The sequence below is a fragment of the Varanus komodoensis genome, unplaced genomic scaffold (assembly GCF_004798865.1).
Source record: "Varanus komodoensis strain SLA01 unplaced genomic scaffold, ASM479886v1 scaffold1, whole genome shotgun sequence".
Classification (NCBI taxonomy): domain Eukaryota; kingdom Metazoa; phylum Chordata; class Lepidosauria; order Squamata; family Varanidae; genus Varanus; species Varanus komodoensis.
Window position 1 is genome coordinate 75,278,452 of NW_025335268.1, and position 10,656 is coordinate 75,289,107.

The 10,656-nt window shown below is 64.2% G+C and overlaps 1 protein-coding gene across 1 annotated transcript in view; it reads right to left on the minus strand.

Moving 5' to 3' along the window:
- Positions 1 to 256: 256 nt before the first annotated feature.
- The window catches only part of LOC123023726, a 29,062-nt gene continuing 18,662 nt past the window's right edge, over positions 257 to 10,656 (minus strand). Inside the window, exons 7-11 of the mRNA XM_044430677.1 lie at positions 6,422 to 6,496; positions 3,752 to 3,955; positions 3,253 to 3,518; positions 2,637 to 2,800; positions 257 to 1,066 (exon numbers count right to left, since the gene is read on the minus strand). Of these exons, the coding sequence (XP_044286612.1) occupies positions 257 to 1,066; positions 2,637 to 2,800; positions 3,253 to 3,518; positions 3,752 to 3,955; positions 6,422 to 6,496 (1,519 nt within the window). The remainder of the gene's footprint in view (positions 1,067 to 2,636; positions 2,801 to 3,252; positions 3,519 to 3,751; positions 3,956 to 6,421; positions 6,497 to 10,656) is intronic.

A 10,656-nucleotide genomic window follows, 5' to 3' on the forward strand; every position in this document is an offset into this window, starting at 1 on the left:
AGGGAGGCCCACCTGGGGACTGGGAGCCCACCACGGCCCCCCAGCATCTTCCTGTCTGCCGAAGGAGCTCCCTCCCTCCCTCTCGCCATAGATGAAGAGGTCTGCATCCATTCTACTCTGGGCAGGCTCCTGCCCGGGATCGGGTGGGGGTTCGGGGGGTGGGGGGTGGAGTCCAGGGCTGTGCTGGGGGGCACAGCTGGCACATTTGGGGCGTGGCCTCGGCTGGGCTTCCCCGGGAGGACCGGCGCCGCTCGGGCTAGTGCCGGCGCTTGGTCCACTTCGGGAGCCAGTAGTAGTCGCTGTGGGCTGTGGGCTTGGCCCAGCCCCACTTCTGCGTCTGCCACACGGGCTGCGTCGCCACTGGGTACGTGGCCCACGTTCGCTGGGTGGGTCTGGTCAGCCCGAACTTCCACTTCCTGCTATAGGTCAGGGCGGGGTATGCCGTCGCAGGGGCAGAGGCGGCGGGCTGCCACTGGGTCCAGTACTGGTACGGCTGGGGGGTGAGCGTGGGCTGTGGCGCCGGCGCCGCCCAGCCCTGCTGGAAGGCATTCTGGGAGGCCCACAGGGGCGGCTGCGGGGGGGCCTGGGTCGGCTGCGGCCAGGGGGCCTGGGTCGGCTGCGGCCAGGGGGCCTGGGTCGGCTGTGGCCAGGGGGCCTGGGTGGTCAGCACGGGGGCCACCGTGGGCCTGGGCTGGGTCTGCGGCCATCCCAGCAGGTGCGGGGCTTTCGTCCGGTACGTGCGCCAGGTGGACGCATGGGTGGAGGCGGGCCTCGTAGGGTTGTGCCACGCGTTGGCCCAGCCCCCCGCCTGCTGGGTCCCCGGCGGCTTCCACGGCCTCCAGGTCGGCTTCTGCTTTGGCGTCGGCTTCGGGTGTCTGAGTGGGGCAGGGGGCTTGAGGAAGTCCTCCTTGGTGACCCCCTTGATCCAGTCAAGGAAGTGCTGGGTGGAGGTGTAGATCCCGGGCTTCCGGGCGTTGGCGCAGCCGGACCCCCAGCTGGTGGCGCCCACCACCCAGAAGCGCTCGGACCGCGATTCCCGGCACATGAGGGGGCCGCCACTGTCGCCCTGCATGGGGAGGAGGAGATGGGTCTAGGAGCCTGCCCTCGCCGGACGCACGACTCACATGCGCCGGCCCAGGCGCCGCCTCTCTGTTGCGCGCTGCCCGGGGCACCTTCTGCCCGGAGCGTCAACCGGTCAGAGCCACGCGTGTGCCAAGGCAGGACGACCCGGTCTGGCCGTGCGGATCGGCGGCGTGCGGCTCCTTACGTCCCCCGCCAGCCACGCCAGGAGTTGCTGGCTTCTGGGAGCTGCAGTCCAAGGCACCTGGGAGGAGTTCGCTCGGGAAGGCGGCTAGAATGCAAGGCTGCTGGGCAGGACCCCGGCCCCCCCATGGAGACACCTGCAGGTGGATCCCCGGCATCCTGGGCCGAGCGAGAGGAGTGGCGGGGGCCTCTGGCTCTGCACTTCACCCACCCCATGGGCCAGCCACATCCCTGGTGCACCACCTCGCTGCTCAGCCTCAGACGGGATCGCAGGGGGGCTGGCCTGCCCCCAGGTTGCAGGTGTCCTGGTGATTCTGGCTTCCTCCCTCCCTGCAGCCTGGGACACCCTCCCCTCCCTCCAAAGTTGCTCTGAGAGCCTCGGAGAAGCGGCCAGCATGGCTCTTCCCATTCCTGTGGGCGACAACGGCAGTCTAAATGGGGAGCCCCATCTCCGAGGTTGGGGCTATTTTCTGACCTGGAGCTGGGACTCCAAAAGATCCTATGGCCCTCCAGAGGCTTTCTGGGGGGCATAGGATTTCTTTGCCCTGTTACAGAGTCATGCCACACGCCTCTTCCTCTTGAATTGGCATGCCAGGGTGGCGTTGCCCTGAGGTGCTGTGGAAAATGAGTTCCGGGCACGCTGGCCTTGGGCACGTCCAGATGGCGGATCTCTGGCACCGCCAAGCAGGAATCATCACGCACAATTGCAGGCCTTCCCCGCTTTCTGGCTTTTACGTGAGAAGGAAAGAAGCGGGAGCTGGAAAGACCGGAGGGAAAGCCGTGGCGCCCAGGCCCACTGTCAAATGCCATGGACGGGGCTGGATGAAGGTGGGACGGGACCTCCCCTGGAGGCTCCCGGTGGCTGCGCACGGTGAGCAGCCAGCCTCCGACGGGTCTGGGCCCAGTGGCTCTCCAAAGTCTGGGCAAGTCGCCCGAACGGAAAAGATCCGTGAGGAAGCGTGAGGTGAGGTGACGCATGACAACTCCACCCCGTGACAACTCTTCCGCAGCGCAGCCCAACCCTGGGTGTCCTGCCGTGCGAGCCCTCCCTTCCAGAGAGGGGCGGCCTGATGGAGGGGAGGGCCACACGATGCCACCCGCTGCCACCGGGACTCCGGGGAACAAGCCGGGATGGGCTGGGGAGCAGCCAGCCACCCTGGAGCAAGAGAAGAGGGGCCTGCTGTGGCGGGGGTCTCGGCAGGTCGCGTCAGTGAAGGGGGGACGGGGCTCCTCCCGCAGCCCAGGGCTTGGGAGGCCCCAAAGCACGTCCCCCCAGAAGGGCAGTCCAGGCCGTGTCCTCGTCCACCCCAGCCAGCCCTCCTGCCCTGCCCTGCCCCAGGGCAGCCCAGCGCTGATGGGGGGCCGGGGCACACCTGGCAGCTGTCGATGCCACCTTGCTCGTGCCCCGCGCAGATGTTGTTGTAGTGGATCTTGGTGTTGTACCAGGTGGTGCTGTTGCAGGTCTCGAGCGGGATGATGTTCACCTTGGCCTCCTGCAGGATGTCGGCCGTCTGGGTGGGCTCTGCAAGGAGAACGGCTCCGTTCGGATCCCAACGTGGCCCCGGCTCCACAAATCCGGGCATCCGTGGGCAGACTCCAGGCCACGGAGGGAGCGGGAGGGATCCAGCTGCGCTGCCCAGGCGGGGCCTCCCAGGGCCCGAGTCCTTCCCGTGAGCTGGGTGGGGAGCGGCCCTCGCGGGGCCCCCGGGCCGGGTCGTGCCCTCCAAAGGGAAGGGACCCGGAGTACGGCCTCTGGGCCTCTCTCTGCTCAGGGATGCCCCGGAGAAGCGCCCCCGACCCCTCGCCACTCGCAGGTTGCCTTTTCCTCCCCTCGCCCTGGAAGCGACTGGGAGGCTGGCTGCGAATGGAGGGAGTGGACGGGGAGGTGGGACCCCCAGCGGCCCCCCCGGGGCTCCGTCCAGGGCCGGCCGGAGCTGCGCTGTGCTGGAGCCGGGCAGCCCGTCCCGCGCCCGTGGGGGGAGCGCTCACTGGTCGTGTCCGTCACTCCCCAGCCGCTGACGTAGCAGTGGGTCAGGGACGAGAGCTCCAGGTCGGTGCTGGGCAGGCAGGCCGGCTGGATGTAGTCGCTGCAGTTGACCGGGTGGCTCAGCTCCATCAGGGCGATGTCGTTCAGGTGTGTGCGGAGGCTGTACTGCTCGTGCTCCACCAGGTTCTTGATGGTGCGCTCCTGCGCGTCGGGGCCCGGCTGCGAGAGCTGCGTGGCCCCGATCACCAGCTTCCAGTGCTCCAGGAACCTGGGGGGCAGAGGGGAAGCGAGCTTGGCTGTGGGGACATGGGTGCCCCCGCGGGGGCGTTGCTGGGGGCAGAGCGAGCGAGGCGGGTGCTGCCGCTGGCTGGGCTCTTGGGGAAGGAGCCCGGGCGCAGAGGGCGGGTCAGGCCTGCCGGGCTCGTGGGCCCGCACGGGGCCGGGACGGCCGTGGGGGTCACTGCCCCCCGCCAGCTCCGGCAGCCGCCCCCTCCCACTCACTTTTTATTCAGGAAGCAGTGGGCTGCAGTGACGACCCAGCGGGAGCTGATGAGGGACCCTCCGCAGACGTGCTGGAACCCTTTGCGTGAGGGAATCTGGATGCTGACCAGCCAGGGCCAGGTCCCCGGCAGCGCGTCCGTGCCGCCGATGACGCGCATGGTGCCGCCATGGCTGGGTGCCAGGGGACGCCTGCCGCAGATGCCGCTGCGAAGGCAAAGACGGAGGGAGGTGCCGGGTCACCGCCGAGGGAGGCGCTGGGGAGCGGCGCCATCCCAGGCCAGACCTCCTCCCCCCCCTGGATTGGCCCGCCAACCGGAATCTGCCCGGTGCCTCTTCCCGGCCGTGCCCTCGTTGGGCGCGAGGCTGAGGCGGTGACAGCCCCAGGCAGGGCCTTCTCGACAGCGGCACCCCGAGAGGAGTGTGCCTGGTGCTCAACTGCCATCTTTTCAGCCCAGCTGAAGCTCTCCTCGTTCCCTACAAATGCGAAGGCACGGGGAGTAATACTTGGCCTAGCCTGGCAGATCCTGGTTTATTTTGAACGTTTAATACGACTGGCTAACTCCAGGGAGAGTTCAATGTGCCAGTTCATTGTGGGTGCGCACCGTGTGTTTGTAGGTTGCATTTTGATGCTCCTGCAAGCTCTGGGATGCACTGGGCAGGGAGGTGTGGGTGGGTGGGAGCTTTGGCAAAAGGCAAAAACGAAGCTCCCCTAGTAAAGAAGCAACCCTAAATTTGCCCCCAAAGTCTTATACTCCGCAATCAAACACTTCTTGAACCAGCACCTTCGGCAGCCCGTGTGGCAAAGCCAAAGATCCAGGGCAGCCTCTCCTGTATCTGAAGTCATGCCGTCCATTGGGGGCACTGAGGCAGGGTCCCAGGTGGGCACTAAGCTTTGGCAAGGGGCAGCATAGAAATGTAATAATAATAATAATAATAATAATAATAATAATAATAATAATAATAATAAGCTGCCGTTTGCCTGCCAAGGAGCTCTTTGTGCGCAGTGACTGAGCAATGGGGCGCATGTGGAAGCTGCAGAAAGGCCTGCCTGGGGCTGGCCCAGCCACCCAGCGAGGCAGAGGCCCCTGGCGGGGCTGCCCTTCGGGTCCCTTCCTCAGGCACCGGGCAGCCATCCCCGCCCGGCTGCATGAAGCCAGTTGAGCCTGTGGACAGCGTGACGGTGCCGGGAGCGGAAATGAGAACGCAGAAGCCAAAAATGATCAAGGAGAGCTGCTCTCCGGGGGCTTGGAAAGTGGGGACAGAACCACGTGGCCAGAGGCAGGTCCGGCTGGAGGGCGGTGGAAGACGGACGCTCACGCCCCCGAAGGGAGCCTGCTGGCCACTGCTCTGGTTGTGGCGCGGCCAGTGGTGACGCATTCGTGGGTGGGCGCTCTTGCGCCGTCTCCGAACGCTGGAGAAGCCCCCGCCTGTGGGACAAGGAGGCGTGCTGGAGGGGAGCGGGCCTGCTTGGGGGCCCGCCCTGAAGTTGTTCCCTGGGGGTTCGTCCTCCCTCACCCCCGCTCACGCTCCGGCACGGAGAGCGGCTGGGGCAGGCTGGGCCAGCAGGGGCCTGCCAAAGGGCCCCCCAGGAGGGGCCGGGCGGCTGCGGCTGCTGGAGGGTTCCTCTGCGGAGTTGGGGGCCCAGGTTTGGGGGGAGGGGAGGAGAAGGGGGAGGGAGGCCAGGCAGGGGCTGCGGCTCCCTGTGAGGAGGGCAGGAGACTCGAGCCACGGAAGGGCGGTTCGTGAACTCACCACGGGGCAGTGCTGGCATGTGGCTCTCCCCGTTTTCCAGACACTGCACTGCCCCAGACAGGCAGCATTTTCTTTCACGGAGCGGACCCTAGCGAGGGCAGGTCCGAGGTGGCTGGAGGAGCCCCCTCCTGACCTGGTCCCTGGCCCCTTCTCTGGGAGGGCTGGAAGGCTCCTGCCCGGAGCCCTGGAGGGGAGCTGCTGCCAGCCCGAGTGGACGAGGCTGGCCTGGATGGCCCTGGACCGGACCCGGCGGAGGGAGGCTTCCGAGGTTCCGTGGCCTCTCATGCAGGGGGGAGACCGGGCCAAGGGGGGGCCGTGCCGGTTCCCATTCATCGGGATGCCTTCTCTTCAAAACATCCTGCCTGTGCCTCCCTTGGTACTGGTGAAGTAGGCGCTTGTTTCCTTTCTGTGGCCACGGTGTGGATGACTCAAGAGTCAAGGGCCAGATCCTGAAATCCTGGGAAACGGGCCAAGGGGAGCGGAGCCGGTGCCTCCAGCAGAGGCAGACAGAAAGCAGGAAAGGCACCCGGGTGCCCAGCAGATCAGTCTGGCCGGACAGGCAGACACCCCAAGCTAGATGTCAAGAAGGCGAAGCGGACCATCAAGGGGAGAAGTGGGTAGAGGCACCAGCAGCGAACCAGACAGGAGAGGAAGAGGAAGATCGCGCCCGGCGGGCCTCATTCTGCCGCACTAGAGCCTCTGGAGCAAAGCGAAAGCGGTCCTAGGCTTGCTTCCCAGACGCCTCCGGCCAAAGGGCGCCCCGTCCGTTGGGCAACAAAGGCCTGGAGGACCGGCCAGAGCGGTCCTAGTGCGTGACCGAGGAGGCAAGTGGCAGGCAGTGGCCGCTGGGGCCACCGCCTGGGGGGCCCCCCACGTGTGGGCCCCTCCCCACTGCCCCCCGGGCCCAGTGGGACTCACTTGCAGAGGTTGTCTTCGGCACGCGTGGGCCAGGACAGGGAAAGGACCAAAAGCGGGAACGGCAGCCACCGCATCCTTCACGCCTCAGCCTTGCCCCGGCGCACTGCCGGCTCCTTCCGCCGTGACCTCACAAACGGGGGCTTCCGAGCCCAGCCGGTCAGCGCGTGGCCAGTGTGACATCACACCGGGGGAGGGCCAGCCTGGCCCTGGGGTCACGCAGGTGCTGGGAGGGGCAGGGCCCGAGAGCACTGTTTTCCGTGCGGGCACAAGTCATAGAAACATAGAAACAAAATGAGCCAGAAGGGTCCTCCTGAGCCATCTAGTCTGACCCCCGGCTCCTGCTGGCTCCACTTATGACATACATGTCCAGCCTATCCTTGAACACCCGCACCAATGGGGCCTCAACAACCTCCTGTGGAAGCCCATTCATAGAAACATAGAAACATAGAAACAGAGCGAGTCAGAAGGGGTCTCCTGGGCCATCTAGTCTGACCTCCAGCACCAGCCGGCTCCGCTCACAACATGCCCACTATGCCCTTGGGATCCTAACTGTCAGGAAGTGCTTCCTGGCACCCAAAATGAACCTGGGTTCCCTGAGCTTGGCTCCATCGGAGCGTGTCCTTCCCTCCTCTGCAGGGGAGAACAGGTCTCTACCCACCTCCATCTGACCCCCTCACACACCTGTATGTCGCCAACAGATCCCCTCTGAGTCTCCTCCAGGCAGAAGAGACCCCGTTCCCTCAGTCCCGCCTCATACGGCATCCCCTGCAAACCGGCCACCAACCTTGTGGCCCTGCGCTGCACTGACTCCAACCTGGCTATAGCCTTCCTGTAATGAGGGGCCCAGAACTGAGCACAGTACTCCAGTTGTGGGTGCACCGGAGTCGTACAGAGTGGCAGTAGCAGCTCTCTCACATGTGCAAAGTGCACCTGGGTGTGGGCACCGGCTTCGGGCCGTCCCCTCCCACTGCGCTCAGGCAGCCCGCCAGCCACAGTTTGCCCCCCCCCCCCCCCTGCTCCTCTCCCCAGAGGCTGCCCCCACTGGGGTTGCGCTTCTGGGCGCAAGGCGCCTTGCAGAGGCTGCCTGCCGCTTCCACCGCAGCCCCCGGCGTCCCCGGGCAGCTGCCCCCATTGGTCCGGGGCAGGGGCAGTGAGCCCCTCGGCTCAGACGCAGCCCCTCACCCATGCACCTGCCTGGGCAGCCACAGGCCGGCCGCGCCACTCTCACCCGGACCCACCCACAGCTTCGGTGTGGGGATGAAATGGGGTGCAGCCCAATCCATCGGGGGGCGCCACGTCGGAGGAGAGGAACTCGTGCCCCGTCCAGTCCCGTTTGCTTGAGCTTGTGATCGACTGGTCGGCCGAGGCATTTGACTGCTTCTGCCTTACGTGATGAATCCCTCAGAAAAGGGTTTTGCCGAGTGGCAGGAAGGCTCTGCTCAGCAGCTCGCGCATCGCGAGTGGGAGGCGGGCGAGGCTTTCCTCTGGGGCCACATTACCACCTATACGCTTCCCATAAAAATAAATTTTCAAAGGAGCAGTAAAGAGCTTTAAGTGGCAGGCTGAAAAATCTTACAGCTCCGTCTGTCGCTTCTCCGGCTGCTCGGGAAGGTGCGGCAAGTTAAGCATGACTTGAGCAATATTCTTTCCCAGCAGGCAGAATTTGCTTTAACTTGTTTAAGAGAGACATATTGAGAGAATAATGAATCCCAAGCAAGATTTAGCGCATCAGCTCGAAACAATAGTGACACTGAACTGTTATTTTGGTGATTAAAGACAACAGTGGCAAGAAAGGCTCATCCAGAAGAGGAAACTCTCAATTCTTAACGCTTCACTCAGAATTGCAAATTGTAAAGGTCGTGAAATATTAGCTGAAGATACAGAAGCTTTCTTTTCTCAAGTTAATCATTCCTGGTTAGTGTTTTGCTAAGGTAAACTTTGCTGATTTCTTACAAAAGCAGCAACTGGGATCAAAACCAGCACCTCACCCAGCCTGGAAGGGTCCAGACAGGACGGGCCGGACCGTGGGCATCGGAGCAACCAGGGCGGCAGGCACTTCTCCCGCCATGCCAAACCCAGCAGCCGACTTCTCGAGTCTCCCTCTGCCTGGTGATTGCACCTGCACTGCTCTCGGTCCCTCCAGATTCCCATTTCCATTCCTGCTCGCTTATCCCGGAGTGCGGCTGCTGCCAAGCGTTCCACATGGCGCGCCTCCAGCCTCGCTCTCCCGACCCTTAGGGAAGGGGGGTGGCGAGGCTGTGGGTGGAGGGGGCTGTGGGGCGGACCCAACTGGGCACGGCTTCGAGCCCATGACGGGGCCATTCCGTGCTCATACCAGTGGCAAAACGTCAGTATTTTGCCGTTGTGTCGTCCCAGCGTTGCCCAGCTGAACTTTCCCAAGAGGCTTGGGCTCTCTTTCGAAACGGGTCCTCAGAGGAGCCCTCCGAGCCCCCGGCGGTCCTCTGTGGCGAGCTCGCTTCTCCCTCGGAAGACGAAGTGGTTCAGGTGCACCGCGATTTGGACTCCGGAGATGACCCGGCCCCACCGGCAGGGAGTCAGAGTGCCATCCTCTCCGGCTCGAATGGATGCGCTTCAGTTACTGTGGCCTGAGGCGGCGGGCGAGGTTCTTGGCGCTGCGTCGCCGCCACTTGCTCCCGCAGCCCGCGCCCACCCCCGCTCAGGGGGAGGCCTGGCAGAGGGGCTCACGCTTGGGCCCCGGAGGCTGTCAACTCCCTGCCGAGAGAGCGGGTGGTCCCAGCCTCTCTGAAGGGGGCTCCGGTACGACCACTCCTTGAAAAAACGCACCTGGACCTGAGGGCTGTTCTGAAGTACCAGCCGGTTGCAAACACCCCATTTTGGACGAGGGGATTGAGCGGGTGGCGGCCGAGCATTCCAGCTACTCTTGGATGAGGCAGGAACACAGAAACAGAACGCGTCAGAATGGGGTTCCCGGGCCATCTAGTCTGACCCCTGGCTCCGGCTGGCTCTGCTCATGACCCACTTCAATTGGGCTTTAGGCCAGGGTTTGGGACAGATACTGTCTTGATATAAGGACCTCAAAGGCTGTCACAAAGAGGAGGGTCAAGGTCTCTTCCTGCTGATCCCAGAGTGCAGGACACGGAATACTTAAGTCAAGCTGCAACAACCCAGATTCAGGCTGGACATCAGGAAAAGCTTCCTCTCTGTCAGAGCAACACGGCAGTGGGACCAGCTGCCCAGAGAGGTGGGGGCTCTCCCACACTGGGGACATTGGGAAAGAGACTGGGCAGCCCTCTGAGTGGGGTGGTGTGACTTGGTGTCCTGCAGCAGCAGGGGCTGCAAGGAAACCTTTGAAGTGCCAGGAAGCAGCCAACAGATATTGCGGGGCGCAAGGGCTGGCACCCCTCCCTCGCGGGGAAGCTGATGTCCACGACGACCCATCCTGAAGTCCTGCATGCAAGCGGAAACCTGGGGAGAAGGGCCGGACTTGCTGGTCTCCACCAAGGAGGAAGGAATTTGAGCAGGAAGCGGATGCCCCCCTCCCAGAAAGACCCCGGCCTCGACGCTGGCCTGTGAGATCAGCTGGGGCCAGGCGGGAAAGGAAGGGGGTCTTTGGAGTCCCTTTCGCCTGCCCACTCAGACCCGATGGCTTGTCTTGACCGCGGTGCCGGCACTACAGATGAGCACGGAATGCCAGTGAACTCAGCTGAAACACGTAACCACATTATCTGCTATTTTCTCTTTAATGAAAGGTATTTATCGAATGAAAGACTCGTCGCAATCATGTTTCGTGTTTCAGAAGATTGCGCACTGGGGCCGAATCCGGAAAGCGAAGCGAGGTGGCCTTCCCGCCGCGCACAGTCAGGGCAAAGGCAGTGCGCATTTCCTGCCTCTGGCTCGGTGGCTGGAGGGGCTCCCATGCTCCCCGTCCCTCAGCAACGGCCAGCAGGCACCCCGGGATGCACCGTGCTGAAAGCCAGGCAGGATGCCCGCGGCAAGCGCCCCGACCTGCGAGGCTCGCTTGTGCCACAGTGGGCCAGCATCCGTGGGCTCAGGAGCAGCAGCCAACACGGAGCCAACTTCACTGGCCCCAGCGGAGCTCACGCCACAGGGGCCACTGGGCACCCGACTGGACCACACAAAACACGCACATGCCCCAGCGCCCTCAGGGGTTCGCTGCTCCAGCCGGCACATGTGCTTGCGAAGGAAGGAAGGAAGGAAGGAAGGAAGGAAGGAAGGAAGGAAGGAAGGAAGGA